At 41.1% G+C, this 18,125-nt stretch overlaps 1 protein-coding gene across 4 annotated transcripts in view; it reads right to left on the bottom strand.

Annotated features, from left to right (window-relative positions):
* The window catches only part of asap1b (ArfGAP with SH3 domain, ankyrin repeat and PH domain 1b), an 84,093-nt gene extending 66,807 nt beyond the window's left edge, over positions 1-17,286 (bottom strand). For all 4 annotated transcript variants that reach the window (XM_085468164.1, XM_085468162.1, XM_085468161.1 and 1 more), the window contains exon 1: positions 16,551-17,286. In XM_085468164.1, the coding sequence (XP_085324290.1) occupies positions 16,551-16,676 (126 nt within the window). In that variant the 5' untranslated portion in view covers positions 16,677-17,286. The remainder of the gene's footprint in view (positions 1-16,550) is intronic.
* Positions 17,287-18,125: the final 839 nt, after the last annotated feature.

Below are 18,125 nucleotides of genomic sequence, written 5' to 3'. Positions count from 1 at the left end.
AGCGCTCGCCACGGCCGCTTCGCTCCTCCTCAATTTTTAAAGTTGTTTTGCATAACAAGCACATTGACCAAAGAATGATTCCAAAGACAGGATCAGCTGTTCTTGAAATATAATTTTAAAGACAGGGTGTTTAAAAATTAAAGTATTAAAAGCTTCAAAACACTAACATGGAGACGCTCAAAGTCCTCATCTTGGGACTTTGTGTCACGCTACTACAGCTACGTTCATCCATATGGACGGATGGGTGGAGCCATCTGTTGCTTGAAGGGAAGTTGTGAAGCATCAAGCTGACATGACTGAAAAACTTTGGGACACTGCACACACATGTGGTAATGACCTGTCAATCACAAAGTAGGCCCACCCTTATCTGTACCCTAGTTTACCTCCTTTTTTTGAGACCTTAAACTCATCACCATGAGCTGTATAGGCTCTCACTCTCTCTCCCTGGCATTATTAAGATCTCCCCAGTACCCTTAATGATGAGTTTTGACACCTCAGCATCTGTCAATAAAGGTGCGGTTTGAGGACAATTTGACAACAGCTTCTGGGGTTTTCCAAGGGTAGCTGCGTATTCAGAGACCACCCTCACTAACGTCTGATGCACACCCAGTCACTGTGTTTTGTGAGCAGGCGTGAAATATGAGACACACTGCTCAGTTCACAAAAGATCTCCAAAATAGGCTTTGAAGAAGTAAACAGTTAATGCACTTCCACACTGCCTTTCTGGTGGCTACACCCATCTTTTAAACACGGTGAAAGCCTGTAACACTGAGACTTCTCCGTCTTCCTTTCGATTAGATGTTCCAGCAACAAAGCTCATCGATGCGATGCCTTTCAGCCGCCAACTCTCAAATTCCCATTTGAGAAGCAGCAACGTCCCATTAGCAGTCGAACGACCCGCAAGGAAGCCAAAACCACAGTGAAATCTCAACAGTCGCTGCTGTCGGCTGCAACACTACATGAGAATAATGTTCCCTTTAAAAAATAACACAGACTGTGTTGAATTAGAAATATTAGGGAAAGGAAAGAATAATTCCTTTAGGGAAGTCTGTGGTTATATAAACATGAGCTGTATGCTGTTTATGGGCAACAGCATTCAAAACTATCAGTGTCAGTTTTTTTAATGGCTTACAAGCTTGTATCTCTTACACAAATCTCCACCTGCTAATGACTCTGGTCACTAACATAAATAATAAGGCCCTGATATTACTCCATGACGTATTGCTGTTCGCTCTCTCTCAACACTCAGAGAAAGGAGCTGTTCAGCCGTGTGCTTTTCTGCAGATTTGCGAAGGCCACGCGGAGGATTAAGCCAACTTCCTGAGTTGCAAGGACTCTTTGCTGCAGATCTCCAGAGGCTCACGCACACATGCTTGCGGCCGGTGAAAACTCAAGCGGTGCACGCTGCAGTATCACATTCACACATCATTTGGCGGCTTCCCTCCACTCTGCTTGCTCTCACGCAGCCCACTGCTTGTTTCTCGAGCGATGTTTTCACAATCACACCTACGCGCTGCTGCAATCGACTGCACTTACCTAACATCAGACGAGCAGCATACTTTTATTTGTTTATTGTGCTTCTCAGTCAGGAAGTCATTATTCATGTGAAGCAGCTGTTAGATTACTATAGCGGGAGAAACTCACAGCTGATGATTAAAAAATGGCAGCTAGCATCCTTTTTGTGTAGGATTTGATAAAAGAAAGAAAACAAACAGCAGCAGAGCAGAAAGGTTGTTTGCTTCAGGGCAAAACTGAACCTCAACCGTGGCAAAAGCAAGGCTGCAGCAAACTCTTCCAGCTGATGAAATGCCAAATAAAAACAAACAACACTGAAATCAACAACTATTTTCACCACATACCCATCTGTAGTTCATTTCCTTGGCTAAATTACCGTTCATTTAATCTATACGTGTCCGGGGTGATACCTTCTGTTCGACCAATAGCTCAAAGACAAATGAGCTGCATCAAGGAAATAGTTGACATTTTTTGCTTAAAAATAACAACAACTAATCAAACAATTGTTTTTAGCGCTAACAGCAAACAACAGTCACAACAAGGCGTTGTGTCTGCAAAGAAGGGTTTGCAGAATCCAGCAAAGAGCTTCAAGTCTGCTGCACTGCAGTATTCAATTCAATTTTATTTATGTAGCTCCAAATCACAAAAACCGTCTGTCTCAAGGCGCTTTACACTAAGGTAAAGACCCAACAATAATACAGAGAAAACAGAAACCCCAACAATCAGATGACCCCCTATGAGTAAGCGCTTCGGTGACAGTGGGAAGGAAAATCTTCCTTTTAACAGGAAGAAACCTCCAGCAGAACCAGGCTCAGGGAGGGGCGGCTATCTGAGACCGGTTGGGGGTGAGGGGAGGAAGACGGGACAAATGCATGCTGTGGAAGAGAGCCAGCAATTAATAATAATTAATAATTGAACCAATGAAGTAAAATTACTTTTTTTAAAAACATCTTTGGTAACAGGGGGCTTTGTTAACCATTTTCCCAACTGCTTATAAAAATTGGAGGTCGTCAGTCCTTTCACAAACACACAGAGATTGGCCGTTTGTTTGGATGCGAGTTTGTCTGTTGGCCTATTTAGAATCACTAATTACAGACAACTTTGAGAAAACTGAGACAATGATCATCTTCATCAATCAACATGTAACGTCTGACTGAAGAGTAAGATCGACTGAAGATCACTGCATGAAATCAAGATTTGTATTTGTCACGAAAGACTTCTTTGACCTTGCAAATATTTTAGTCAAGCGACAAAATGCCCTTAAAGATAAGAAAGAGTCCTAGATGGCATAACACCTATCCTCAGGTACGGAAACAAAGCATGGACGATAAACAAGAAAACTGCGGACAGCATCAATGCAGCAGAGATGTGGGTTCATCAGGAGGGTGATTCATCAATGAAAAGACAGGCTAATTAAGAAGTTTTAAAAGAGCAAACACCAAAAGATCTCTATGCAAGAATAAGAGAGAGAGATGAGGAAGATTCATTAGACATGATGAGGAGGGGATGATGGGAATATGATGTCACATCTGGAAAAATCGAAGGGGAGAGAAGCAAAGGCAGAAGGAGAGAAACCATCATTGATGGAATGAGAGAGTGGAGGAAGAAAACACCCATTGAGCTGCTGCACTGTGTGAGAGACAGCCTATCTTGGACGATCATGGCTGCCAACACCATTTGGCACTTAAGGAGGTGAATTAACCCAACAAGCATGACATCGGACTTTGGGAAGAAACCAGAGCTGTTGGAGGCAACTCCACTGTGAACCAAAGTCCAAACCCTGAAACATCTTCCTCCGAGAAAAACAGGGTTTCATCATTTTGTTTGTCATTAAATAATAAAGGAAAAAAGGCTGATTGATCACATTATCTTGTTAAGACCATCTCCTTTAGGCCCTGGATGCCGTCACTCTCACATTAATACGAGCCTTTGTAAGAGGATGATTTTAGGCCCACAAACCTCAGAGTGAGTTGACTCCACCTGAACTAACCGACGTGAGATGATGATGATAACGATAAACCACCGAGGAACAACGCAGAGGCTGTTTTTAGCACTCTGACTCCAGCAACTAACAATCTCTTTCATGTAGAGCATGTAGTTCCTCTGCAGATTATAATCCCTGTCTCTTTAATAACATTTGTCTGAACTGTTGCTTTGGTATTAAAGTCAAGATCTGGCTTCCTCGACTGTGGCAGATAAGCAATCGAAAGCTTGTTTTTTTAAAGCTAAAATGTTGGTTCTTGTAAATATTTGATGTTTTTCTTGGTTTTCTTTGACACTAAATTAAAATAATTTTTGTTTGAGGACTGTTTCATAGACAAAACAGGATACTCTAGTTAATAAATATTTACTATAAAGAATGGGGATGACTGCTCGCAAGCTTAAACTACTGACGGCTGAGATTCTTAAGGTTTTAGCAACAGTAACAAACACATTTTAAATGCATTATCAAGGAGATAAAATCCAGCGTTTTATCTTAAAATTAAATACTCAGGATGTTGATCACTTATAACATTTATCACTCTCAGAGTAGGCAAGAGTCCAAGGCCCATCTCTTTCATAACAGATCAACAGTGCGTGGGTCAACCAAAGAAACATCTAAAATAAACTACTCTAATCTTTGACTTATCATTGATCAGCCGATGAACCTGCCAGCTCTGCTTCCTACCAACCAGCCACCCCTGTTGTAAATCTTCAGGGCATGCAGCCAAAGAGGGTGATGAAAAACACACTGTATTAGAAGTAACATTATTTTTCCTGCCTCTGAATTCTTGCACAGGTTCTGCAGAGCGCTTCATGGCATTCCTTAATGTTTTTCATACAGTTGAGTCTCGAATTTCACACTTTGCGGGACTCCAATGGGTGAGATGTGAGCTACTCCAAAACCCACAGGTGTATCCACTCCCACGGGCCATTTGGATGCAAAGACATTTGAGCAACTTGATGCACAGATGGACAAAAATAAGCCCCACTACCATGATGTCCAACAAAAAGCCCCAACTCCCATCAATGCTCATTTCCACCTCGATTTCCCCTCACAGACCCGAGCTCTGACAGCTGCTGTCATGGTTTTGAAAAGGAAGTGATGTAAGACTTTCCTATAACATTAAAAGACATCAGGGAAAGAGGTAGGCTTGAATGACCTCAGCGGGGACTCGGCTGTTCTGGGAAAGGTGGCATTCAAATTTGACATTGAAAGTGTGTATCAATTGCTTAGCTGCAATACACACACACACACACACACACTCACACACACTCACACAAAGGAGAGAGAGTCCAGGGCCAAACACCATGAAAGCTCGCAGACAGAGATGCACTGTTTATCCCCGAGGCCACAACAAGACAGCCAGCCGTCACAGGACAACACCGTCTCCTGGTTCTGCAGGCCAGTCTTAGAGGACAACAGTGTTACCACTGAGCTGATGTAATCACTGAAGGAGAAGAAAACCGAAGAGCGAGGAGGAGGAGGAAGAGGGGGAGGATGTTAAGAGGATCTGTGTGAGCTTTGTTACTGTTAAAACACAAGTACAAACCAAAATCAGAGAAAAGAAGGCGAAGGGTCACTACGGAGTACCAGTGTAGCTTATAACTACATGATGGTGTCAGACTGTATTTTTCCCCCTGTGGCTTCAATAAATCAATAAAAGACTAGTTGTATTAATCTAAACCAAAGAGGGTGACCGCACACCACTGAGGCACAGCAGGGCTTTGTGACGAATGCTCAGACTGTCTATTAGGAATGCTCCAGTTAAGAAAGCCGTTAATGTTAAGTTGCTTTTGCTTTTATTCATCTCTCTTTTCACTGAGACATTCTTTAAACATTTAGCAAAAACAGGTTGATGTAACACAACAGATTAAGATTGGCTACTGCCAGACACTGTGATATAAGCCGATACCAATGTGCATCCAATGTACTGATGCCTTTCATATGACAGTGCAATTTAATGTGCTTATGGAAGCTGTCAGACTCAAATACAAGAGATAGACACAACTGCTGCAAACCAGTGTCACCAATAACCAAAGAACAACAAAGTGCAAGTTAAATGCACCTAAAACAAACCAGGTTTGTTTAACAGATCTATGGCACCAACTGCCTCCGTCCTGATTATGATAACTTTGTTCCACCATGAATACGTCATTTATTATATATCACTGAGGGCTGTGGCAAGTAATATATCCAGTATGATTTGCTAAGTTAGCATTGAATACAAAGATTAGCTGAGAGTCCACTCTGGGGTCTATGTGATGTCACTAAGAGCAGCTATCCCCTAATATGGTCGTCCCAAGCACACAGCTTTGGCACAGAAGCCCCACCCACCTCCTCTTTAAACCTTCATTTTGTGAGGGTCAGCCAATCAGAAGAAAGTTGACGTAAAGGAATGGAAGTTTCACTCTCTTGCTTCGCATGTTGGTTGAATCAATTGGCTCCACCAAGGTCTGAGAGTAGCAATGTGTTACAGTAAATAAGCAAAATACGTTACCTTAATATACTTAATTATGAATAAGAATTAACATAGTTAACGTTATTGGAAACAACCACTGCTGAAGCCTAAATTGGGATAATTCCCGAGATAATTCCTGTGTATTTGTCCTGTCTCAAAACAGATGGCTGCCCCTCACTGAGCCTAGTTTTTTCCTGCTAAAAGGGAGTTTTTCCTTCCCGCTGTTGCCAAATACTCAAAGTTGATCATCTGATTGTTGGGGTTCTTCTGTTTCACTCTAGGATCTTTACCTTACAATATAAAGAGACTTGAGGCAACTTTTGTTGTGATTTGTTGTGATAGAAATAACGTAGAAGTTAATAATCATGTAAATCATCATTTCATGCACTTGTATTGCAGCTAGCTAGCTCCCTTCATCGCATGCCATTCCTCATCTGAGATTAAAATGGCTGTCGATGGAGGGGAACTTTAACACCATCCATCCGTGTGAGGAAGGCTGCAGACAGATGTGAACACTGACCCACTCTTCTTTGTCTAAATCAGGGAGAAAAGCGGGGGGGGGGGGGGGGGGATCAGAGTGCCAGAGGAGAGTCTGGTCCACAGCTTATCCGCTGCCAGCTAATAGCCCTTGATGATATACGCGGTGCAGCTGCGGCAGGAAGGTAGGCCAACAGCTGTGGCCCACAGACCGATTATCAGATTTCAGCTACAGACGCAAACAAGCCAACAAACAGGCAACACAACACAGTCTCACCTCCCGCTGTGACAGAGGCAGAACAAATTAAAAAATGGCTTCAAGGTTTACAGAGGGAGATTTAAAGGCACATCCCCCGTCTTTAAATGCTCTTTTTTTCTTTTCTTTTTTTATTCACCATCACCATTCTGTGAATTCCTGGAGCCTAAAACACTACACATCTTCAAAAAATACAAACAGCAGTTCTACAAATGCTAACACTGTAACTCTAGGGTTTGCATGTTCTCCCCATGTCTGTGTGGGTTCTCTCCATGTACTGCAACTTCCTCTCACATGCAAAAGACATGGATGAGTGCAAACTGCTCATAAGTGTACATGTGAGGGAGATGGGCCATCTTAGCCCTGCCACAGACTAGTGGTCTGTCCATAGTGCTCTAAGACAGCTGGGACTCTTGATTGGATAGGTGGTTAAGAAAATGGATGGTTATAATAGGTCATAAGATTAGAGCCACTGCTTAGGTCTGCACATAGTGTAGTGCAAGCTCTTTGGGGTTACATCAGGAAGGGCATCCAGTTTAAAACTCGAATTAAATGGTAGATGGACGCCCTTCCCTGAGTCTGGTTCTGTCAGGGGGGGGGAGGGTCATCTGATTGTTACGATTTTCTCTGTTTTCGCTGTATTATTGTTTGATCTCTACATTACAATGTAAAGCACCTTGACACAACTGTTATTGTGATTTTGCGGTTTATAAATAACATTGAATAGAACTGAAATATAAGAGAATCCATGTGAGTTCAAATATTGCAACTTTGGAAAAAAATGAACTTTATCACTGAAGCCCATCAGCTGGGACTCTCTGCTTGAGGCCAGCTGGAGCTGAATGATCCAACCTCACTTTTAGATGGAGAGGGGAAAAAGTGAGCGAAATCGTAGGACTTCTTGCTAAGCTCTGGTAACACATCACTGTAACTTGATTCCAGCTCTTAAGACTGGCAGAGCCAGATAATCATGGGTTCCCAATGCAACTGCATGCATTCACTCGACGTGAGTGCACCATTACGGTTACCGTTAAGTACCAAGCTGTACTTTTTAGGGTACAAACAGAATTACTTTTGTGCTACTGAGTACTAATTCACACCTACAGTCTATGGTGAATTTTAGGACCACCTCACATCACTACTGCGACATGTTGAAGAATGACAAACATGTAGGGCAATGGTGGTGGCGAGCCAAAAGCAAGCTCAGATGTGGTTACACTTTTCAAAACTCGACGCAGACAAAACTCTCTGCAACGTTTGAAGTGCCGACTACAAAACTGGCCAAGGCAACACATCTAATCTGAGAGAAACAAAGGTCTGTAAGCAAAACTCACAGAAGGGAGCAAACGTTAGAACATCCACCATTAACTGATAAGAAGATGAACACAAGGATGATGATGATGAAGAAACTTTTAGTGAGGCATTTTCTTCAGGTATTAAATCTGATGAGTATTCATTTGACGGACAAACTGTTGTCAGAGAAATGGGTGTTTAAACTTTGGATTTTTACCCTGACTGCACTTGAGTTTTTTTAAATCAGCTTGTTATTTACAGTAAACAGACATGTAATGTGAGCTAGTACCTCTAAAACCTTGGTATGCAACCATAACCACTAATAGACTAACACTACAGCTCACTATTCATTGTCATTAAAGTTTCTACTCAGAAGTAAAGACTTTGCAAGAAAAAAAATAGAATTTATTATTTCAAAATGAGTAAAGTATTAAATAAAGGTACTGTTGGGTGCTGATTTTCAGGTATTGGTACAAATGTTAAAAGGTACCCCTAATTTGAAAACCTCTTGGTGAAAATAGTAATAAAGCTCTCATCAAGTTCAGTTTTACCCAAATAAAATCTACATTTAGCTCATAATCTGACACTGCTGCATTTGGTCCTGGTCTCATCTGTTAGCAAACAAAAATAGCAAAAATAAGCTTAAACAGGGTCCCATTTATTCTGTCGTATATAATCCACCTTCATCTGCTTCACACTCATCAGGAGGGCTGGAGGGTGTTATAGCTGTCATAGAGCGAGAGCCAGCGTACACCCTGGACTGGTCGTCCAATCTGTCACAGGGCTAACACCGATAGAGACAACCATTCATGCTCACATTCACACCTACAGTCAATTAAGGTTCCCAAATTAATCAATTACTCATGCATGTCTTTGACGATTCATGTAATTTTTCTACTTTCACAGAAAAAGCTTCTATTAGCTTGTCAGTTATTACAAAACACCTGGTACAAACACGGCAGCCTTATAAGATACAGGCAGCTCGCAAGCATCTAGTGCTACCCCTCTAAAGGCACCCAGAAATTGACCAATCAGAAGAAAGTAGACTTTAGGGAGGAGTCCTTAATATTTTTTATTTTTTTTAAAAATCATACAAGTGCTCGTTAAATGAACGTAACTCTGCGACCTCTTGCGCTACAAACAAAATTAAAGCAGTTTCGGAAAGAAGAGAAGACGAGCTTCATAGGAATATTGGGTAGCACAAAGCATTAGACAAAGCATAGAATAGAATAGAAAGCTAGAATAGAAAGCTCTAGAATAAATCCAGAGCTTACAGTTTTAAGAGCTGTAATATGACTGTATTTATAACTGTAACTCTGCAATATTTCTACACAAAAACCTGCAAGGTTTGCTTCTTACAGTTTACAGATCTTTCTAAACACTTTTATATTACACTCATCTCTGGGAAATGCAGCTGAGGAATACCAGGGCTTTTACTGCGAACTGAGAATCCTGGAAGCATCCACTTTTAAATAGCGCGGTTTAACTGGAACGAGATGTCATGTGAGAAACGGTGCCAAGAGATGAAAAATGCTGCCATTCTCTCAGACCGTGTGATTCATTGGGTTTGGTGACACAGGGGACAAATGATGAATAAAAAGCCATAACTTCAGTAATAACTGAATGTGACACTGCTGTGCTCACTGGCTGTAAATGTTGCAGAAAGCAGCCTTAAACAGCCGGCACTCCGTTTTGTTATGTAAAGCCAAGTAGTAAAAACTTGTCTCCTCCTTTTGAAATATTGAACGCTGAGTAAAAAAGTAAAAGAAGCTGAAGCACACTGAGACAAATAAGAGGAGCTTTCAGATAAACTGCTGATCAAAGTCTACTGGGTTGTTTCTGAATGTGGGTGGAAGCTGCCAACTCGCTTTCTAAAGCTAAACGACCAAATATATGAGAATAAATCTTTTATTTGTGGTGTTGCTGAGGCAGCTGATCCCGTGCTGCTGGACTGGATGTCACATGTGACGGGCTCAAGCCTCACATGACGGCGTCTCACCCGGGCTGTATCCTCAGGTGATGTTAACGTTTCAGACAGACAGCTTGAGGATTTTAATCGTTAAACGCTGCATGTTTTACTTCCTGCTCTGCTCTGAACTCAATGACAACGTGATGATTATGTGATTCATTAAAAAACAAACAAACAAACACAGTTGAGTTCTTTAAAACATGTTCTTTAAACATCCACAGATGTTTTATTGGGACCAAGTACACTTTTGTTGTTTACTTAGTGACTTTTACTATGTCAATGTGTGAATCGAGGAGGGGTTGAGATGCTAAATCCATTTCCTACCTCATGTAATGTAGCTGTGACTCAAGGGGACTCCGCCTACTGATTCCTCTTTTTATGTTATTCTTATGTCTTATATGTTATTTTGCTAAATTAAATAATTAACTAATTAAAACACTAACATTTGTCAAGTTGTTAAGTTTACATTTATTTATAATTACCAAACAATAAATAAATTAAATTAATACAAATTGATATCTTTTATCTCAAGAGAAAGCCAAACCAAATTTAATTGTACTTTCATGTATAATAACAATAAAGATGATTCATTCATTCGGTATTGTTGCGTTTTCCATTGTCTACTGGACAATCTGAAGGCATTTTTTTAAAACATGAGATTGTTTAATAAGGTCTTTTTTATTACTCCGATTTTTATAATTCATTAAATCCTGACATTTACTTTAGATTTGCCAAAAATTAGACACTTTTGGAGAGCTGTGTCAGGAAGGAAATTCAACATAAAATATGTGCCAAATCAAATACGTGGATCATCAGCAGAGGCTCGGGTTAACAGTGCGACCGCTGGTACTGTTGACCAGCGGGGTGCCGGTGGAAACTGTGGGACTGTGACTAGTAAGGTTCCTGCAGCTTAAGTCAGATTTTATACTTAAGGTTTTAATAATGCCGCATCAAATTTATTACCAACACAAAAATCAAACAGCATTAATTAGTTACACTTGGAGACACCAGCTGTTTGTTTCTTGTGGTTGTGAGAATCTCAACAAACATTTTTTATTTAGGAATTTACTAGAGTATCTCTATAATTTTGAAAACAATCCTTATTTTTCCGCATACAAGGCCTTTTTTAAGCAGCCTTCTAGTTTATCCACCATCAAAACCAGCTGTTTTAGCTCATCTACCGTTAAGTCCGCCAACGCCTTAAAACTGCTTTCTTCTGCTGCTACAATTATGGATATCCACTTTCTATGACATCATACAGAGCCAAGAATAGAAAAACTGTGCGAAACAGTGTTAAGATAGTCACTCATATTACCTGTACCTATGTTGACTTTGCCATTTGAAACTTTAGCCATATTTAATATAAGAATTTAGCACTGTAGATAGTGTGTGTGTATAGTATATATTACCATGGTAAATATATGACTTACAAATTAACAAAGAAAGGCATATCAAGTCTAGTTAGATTAGAATCTGCATTAATCCAATAAACTGGTGAAAGTAGGCTGTCTTATAGGAACATGCAGGCAGTTTCAGCCTGTAACATCGAGGCTCTAATTTGCCTCCATTCCCATCATGGCATCGTGCATAGTTTAAAACACTTCCTGCACAAAACACACCGAGTCTCATGCACTTTTGCATGGTTCCAGTTTCAGGTCAGTTTGCAAGATCCTCACTTTTTCAGATATCGCACCTGCCCTGAGCATTCCGTTTCTCTCTTTTTTTAACTGTATATTGAAAATATAAACGTCAGTGTCAGAAAAACTAAGGTTTTATTTTTAGGCCAATGAATTCGCTGCCTTTTGAGACCATTCAAGGACCTGCACGAACTCTGTCATTATTAGCGTTGATTTATGTCTGAGTAAGTGAATGCAGGAGCTACTGAACAGAAATAGTGACAACTAGGCCTCCTACACTGCGCCAAAAAAATGAAAATAAAAAATGAATACACTCAGTCTGACTGCGCCTGCTTGTAACGCATAAATAATTTAAAAACAGTTTTCAGCTTCAGTTGTCCTTCTCTTCCCTTTTCCCTGGTGTTTTGCAACCTTTTATGACCTCTCACCATCACCCATCGTGCATATTCATAACACACATGTAGCTGAGCATAAAATATATTATTCTGTTGCATCAATAGGTAAAAGAAAAATATATATATACACTCCACAGGGAATCGCTGAGAGATCCGAAAACTGAGTCAAGTGTCATATAAAATGTCTTTCTGTAAATAGAGAGAGGAGCTGTAAAGGAATGGCAGGAATGTTAAGTCTGTTTCTAGCAAAAAGAAAACAATATGCGAACCGCACACTGATGAGTGACGACTCCAGGCAATGATTTTCATTCCAATATACATACGCAGTGGTTTGGAATAAAACTCCCCATTCATTTATTTCTTTCTTCTTTCAAACGTTGGATAGCATCAGAACCTGTGTCTTCGAGGTTAAAATGCTGCGCCTGAAAAGGCTGTTATATAAAAGTAAAAGTATAAAAGGCCCCTGCCCATTAGGTCAAGCCCAGCCATGCTTGAATAGAGGGACTGTGAAAAGTCAACATTTTTCTGGTCAAGCCCATGTGATGTGGTGTGAGAGGCATGCTCAAAGGAATGCCTATGCAGTGAGGGTTTCCCTTGTATCGCTGCTGTGGCTCTCTGTGGTTTTAGGAGAGCAAACCCAGTGACGCAAAGTGCCATCTGTGGGGTAGAGACAATACAAGGCCCCTCAAGGGAATAGCAAGTGCCCGCTGCTAATATTAACTTACATCAGAGAGGGTATGACAAAGCAGGAGCAATAAGCTGCCGCATTTTTATATAAGCAAATGTCAGGTTTGCTGCTCTCTGCTGCTGAACAATCTGTGCCGTGGTATTTTTAGGGAGTCGAGTTATTTGGTTTGTTCTTTCATTTTTTTGCTGTGTATGGAGAAAATTTTTAGACACACCCATCCGCACATTATCACAAGGTTTACACTGATTGTTGAGCCGCGCTGATGAACACTTTCATTGCTAGTTATTTTCCCTGTTAAGGAGTGTGATTTTTAGTAATCTTACAATTCACAGTGTGAGACTCGAGTCTTACTAAACTAAACTGCACCAAAAAAAAGACTGCATCGTGATACCTACTGACTGAGGGGATGGATTTTGGAGCTCTATTCTTTGTCTCCATGCTACATTCCCATTGGCTGAGTCACGATAAAAGCCGGGGGAAACCTGTTACAACAAACATTTTATTTTCTGTGCTTCACTTTTATGTATTCTGCTTGGGTTTGTTTTAGTTTTACCCCATCTGGTGCCAGTAGATAGCTGCCCTTCACTGAAACTGGTTCTGCCAAAGGTTTCTTCCTTTTAAAAGTGAGTTCTTCCTCCTCACAGTTACCACAGCTACTCTCGCTAGTAGAGGATTCTGATTGCTGGGGTTTTCTCTTTTATATTGTAGGGTCTATGCCTTGAAATATAAAGCATCTTGAGGCAACGCCTGTTGTGAATTGGTGCTATATAAATAACTGGACTGGCAATCTAAGGTTGCACGAGTGTTACAAAGGCCCAACTCTGAACCCGATTTACACAGAATGAGCGTTGACATTGGTCTTCTTTTTTTTTTTTTTTTTTAATTATGGACATCCTAAAAAAATAAAATAAAATAATAATCACAATCATAAGAAAATTAATAAATACAAATAAGCTTTGCTTTGGAAAAGAAACAACAACAAAAAACCACTCAAGAACTTTTTGCTGAGCTGTACTGAAAGTGTGATGCACATCACAAACAGAAACCTTTTTGAAAAGGTCCAAATTTTAATTTGAAGGTGAACAATCTCCACTTTCAGACCATGGGTGACCAAAGATATCACAAGGAGGTTTTTGTTGCAGCACCATATACCATGTACTGCAAGCAATATCACCTGACAACTGCCAGCAACCAATCAAAATCAGCCAGGGAACATTTTTCCCTTGTGACTGGTTGTGGTTCTCGGCTTGTGTCTGGGCCTGCGCAACTGAGGCTTGACATAGGTTACCTGATCCACAAATTTATGAGCCAACTGTACAAATTCACCTAGGAACCACTCGGCAACCAGTTGGGGAAACTTTTTTCCATACCAACCAGTGGTTGCTAACCTGTCTCTACGTAAATCACGTAAACATTTGAGGACATCCTTCAAAAAAAAAAAAAAAAAAAAAAAAAAAGGAATCTCAATATTTTGGGGGTTTCTCACTGCTGGTCAGACAAAACAGGATACTGGAAAACATCACAGTGGCCATTTTTCACAATTTCCTGATGTTTTTCCAGCCAAATGATTTGCCCCGACAATATTTCAAGTTAATAGGCAGTTGCAGCTGATAAGAAATTGAAATGAGTGATCAAACTTAAACAGCCAAAAAGAAGAAAGAAAAAAAAAACTCATCCCCACACTGTTCGACTGCCAAATGCTTTCTGGGAAACACTGCTCAAACAACAAAAACAACACAGCAATAACTGCTTTGCACCAACAATGACCGCAAAATAAAAGCCAGACACATCAGCCTGTTTCCGGTCTGCCACCCACACACCAAATGCACACAATGCCCCCCCATCCTCTGTGTCTCAAGCAGCTGAGACAGCGAGCCAGGAAGGTTATTTTTAAAACTTTATCTCAACATCTGACTTCCCATTGTTTTCCACATTTCTGCACTGATCCAAATGTAAACAGTAAACATCTACGAGTGATCTGCTGCGGCCACAGGGAGAGAAAATTTCTGGGGTGGAGGTCCATGAGTCACGAATACTTGTGTGTCACTACGCACTGATCAATTATTGACATGTGGTGTTGAATTAAGACGATATGATGCTGCGGCAACCCCCCCTTCTTCTTTGCACCTCCAGATGACTCAACGGAAGCACACAGAGAGTGACAACTCTCCTGCGGGGTCAACTCACCCCCTCAGGTTACAATATTAAATATTCACGCCGTACCTTTGCATAATTCACCATGTCAACATACCAAGGAAATGACTTGGAGAAAAAGAGGGCTGAATGCTTTGAATTGAGGACAAAAGCTCCAGAGCATTTTAAACAAACTCCTCTTCAGGCACAGTGAAGCTGAAGGCGGTTTTCTGTGCATGATGCAAGTGAGTCCCTGCAAGACTCTGCAGGGATCAAACAGGGTTGCTAATTCAATAAAACAGACATGAATCTAGAAGTATTCAGGGCTTTAAGCTGGCTGTCTGCTCCCTGTGTCTGCCACAGCCTGATGGGTGTATCCCAATCTGAGTGACCCGCCAGGCTCGTTTTCTCTGCCAGGAATGTTTCAGGCGCATCTCGCCATTGTTTAAAACACTGAAAAGCATGTCGCTCGCTCTTTGGTGCCAGTTTAACGGTTCTTCCTCTGTCACGTGATCTCGATGCAAAAGAAAAGAAAAAAAATTCCAGAGCGGCTACTGAAGCCCAGCGCACATGGCGGCCCTCTCTAACAGATGTTTTTCGTTTGTGCTGCTGCAGTCTCTCAGTTCAGAGGCACAGAGCCAGAGAGGTGATTCATGATGCGAGCCTTCTTGTTACAGTCAGCAGACTGAGAGACGGCTCCAGGTTGAGAATAAACACGAGCCCGGCTCTGTTTTGGTAGATTTCCTATTGTTACGATATGATAAAGCTGTAGAAGAAGACATGACAGATGGCACAGATTGTGTGCTTTTATATGTGATTTTGTATATTGGAGCAAGGGGACTGGGCCTGTGCTTTCTCCTCCACACTCACCAGCCGGCTCATTTTCATCCTAAATGGAAAGCTGGTATCACACCGAACGCTCCTGCAAGCCTGGAGTCATTCACGTCTGCAGCTAAATGTGCTTCAAAGCGGGAAATGAGGTCACATTTTAGCATTAATGGACGGCGGTGAAGGTGTTCGCTCCCCTGGTTTGATGCTCCATTTAATCATGGCAGGAAGAAGGGAGGCAAACACTTCACAGCTCACCTGCCTGACCTGATTACACCTCTTCCTGCATGATCAGAGGTGACACAGCATCACAGCGTGTGACTTTGGGTGTGTTTCCCCTGCAAACGTTTTCTGCTTTTTTTTTTTGGAGATACAAATCAGTGTGCTGGGCCTGTGTGACAGCAAGGAATGAGGAATAACACAGAATCCAGATCTGAATACTAGGAAAAGGGTTTTCTCTGCTACAGCCTGGCAGCATGCTCTAAAGCCTTGAGTTATGTAATAGTGAACACAGTGAGCTGCAGGCCTGAATGCACATCTTTATATTCCAGCAAAGCCATCCACCCCGTCTATTCTTACTCTTCATATCAAGCGAGATAACACACTATTTTGCATCAGGTCTTAGGCTGAAATAGGTGCACTTTAGGGGCAACAGGTGCAATTATTTTCCCCTTTCCTCTGCGCATATTAATGCATCTGGAGGTCTGAAGGGATTTTAAAAGCTTTCAAACATTACCAGCGGAATTTAAGGTGGATTGCATGCAGCCATGGCTCTATAAAAAATGCATCCCCGTTCAGAGATGGTGCATTTCGCCTCATTAGTATCATTCTTTATTAAATAACAACAACAATAATATTACAGTCTGTGTGGCTGTAATTATCCATCCATCCTCAACAGGCTCACACCGTGGCCTTACCTCCTCCAGCACATTCACTGTATTCCTGCAGCTCTGCATTCGGGTGGTGAAGCTGGATGTTGTCGGGGAATTGTAATCCTCTGTTGTCTCCGAGAGAAACTCGGACACCGATATTTGATCCGGCATCCTTTAACTGTGAGGGGGTAAATGCCCACAGGAGGGTTGGCGATGAATGCTCAGAAAGACAAAACCATGTAAGATTTAAAAATAGATAGAAAGCACGATGGGGGGACTGTACGGCCGATGGAAAGGCTAAGCCGATTTTTTCCCCCTGCAAAACTGCGTTAAACTATCGAGATGATTAAGACGTGTCTTCTTCTCCTGTGACTTCTCAAATGACTTCACTGTTCCCCAAGGGCCCACGGCAGGAGGGAATTTACCAAATATTTGCAGGCTGGGTCCCCCTCTCGATGTGTATTTAAAGCGAGAAGATGTCTAAAAGCGACACATTTATAAATAGTGTCACTCTGCGTCTAACTAAACCACGGAGGGAAAAGCGGCGTAAAGAATAGCGGATGCCCTCATTATGCTCTACAGATGTGCAAAAAGCCGCTTGTCGTCAAAACCGCGCGACGTTACCAGGCTCGGTTTAAATTTTATCATAGTCCACGGTCTGCCGAGTTCGTCTGGTACTTTGGTCCCGTTTTCTTCTGTCGTAGTTTAAGGGTTTTTTAAAAGCTAAACGCTGCCGCAGACACATTCACTGCCACTCTCTCCTGCGCTCGGAGCTGCTCAGAAGCGCTGTCAAGCTTGCGCTGAGACAAAGCGCGACTTCCTGGCAGTAATTTCAATATAAAACACCAGCTAACGCTTTTACATTACGTAAATGCATTTTTAATGAATGGAAAAGACTATATATATATATATATATATATATATATATATATATATATATATATATATATATATATATATAAAAAGCGGTAAGCTTAAAACGTCTAAATATGTGTTTAAGAGACAGATAAGCACAAAAATAACATTTATCATCCATTTTTGTTCAGATTGTTGTCAGTAGAGCTGACGATAGCTTGATTTTTCTATCGTGAATTTTCAGTGTACTAATATAAAACGTATCATAGCGGCTAGTAAGCATTTATAAGGGGAAATGTGTTCGTGTCACATGATTTTTATACTTTTATTTTGAAATTATATTCTACAATATCCGTTTTTTCTGTCCATAAACTGAATGTTTTACAAATATCTCTCCCGCCCACCTCGCCTGGTTGACTAGGACGGGGGGCTGCTGTACGCATGCGTGATCTGGACTTAGTAACTGCAGAATGGTCAATCGGTGTAGCTGTAGGCCTGAAAGGGAAAAGAAATATGTCCACAAACACACGAGTAATTTTTATTTTATGGGATGTTTTTATTCTTGGGTAATATTTTGTAGACTAGAAACCCATCTAAGCACTGTAGGTTCACTTAGCTGCCATCAAAGGTGGAAAAATCGCCAGTTGACTTAATGTCCTTTGGGTTTCCAGTACAGTATTTTCCAGTTTAATTTCAGGATTTGCTCAGTAGCAGCTTTTTAAGTTCACTTACGATTTAGTACCAGCAAATATGTCATTGCATTAT

The sequence above is a fragment of the Copadichromis virginalis genome, linkage group LG9 (genome assembly GCF_057382275.1).
Source record: "Copadichromis virginalis isolate Kocher_CV1m ecotype Utaka linkage group LG9, C_Virginalis_male_GT1.1, whole genome shotgun sequence".
In the NCBI taxonomy this organism is placed as follows: Eukaryota; Metazoa; Chordata; class Actinopteri; order Cichliformes; family Cichlidae; genus Copadichromis; species Copadichromis virginalis.
This window is presented reverse-complemented; position numbering and strand designations above follow the sequence as displayed.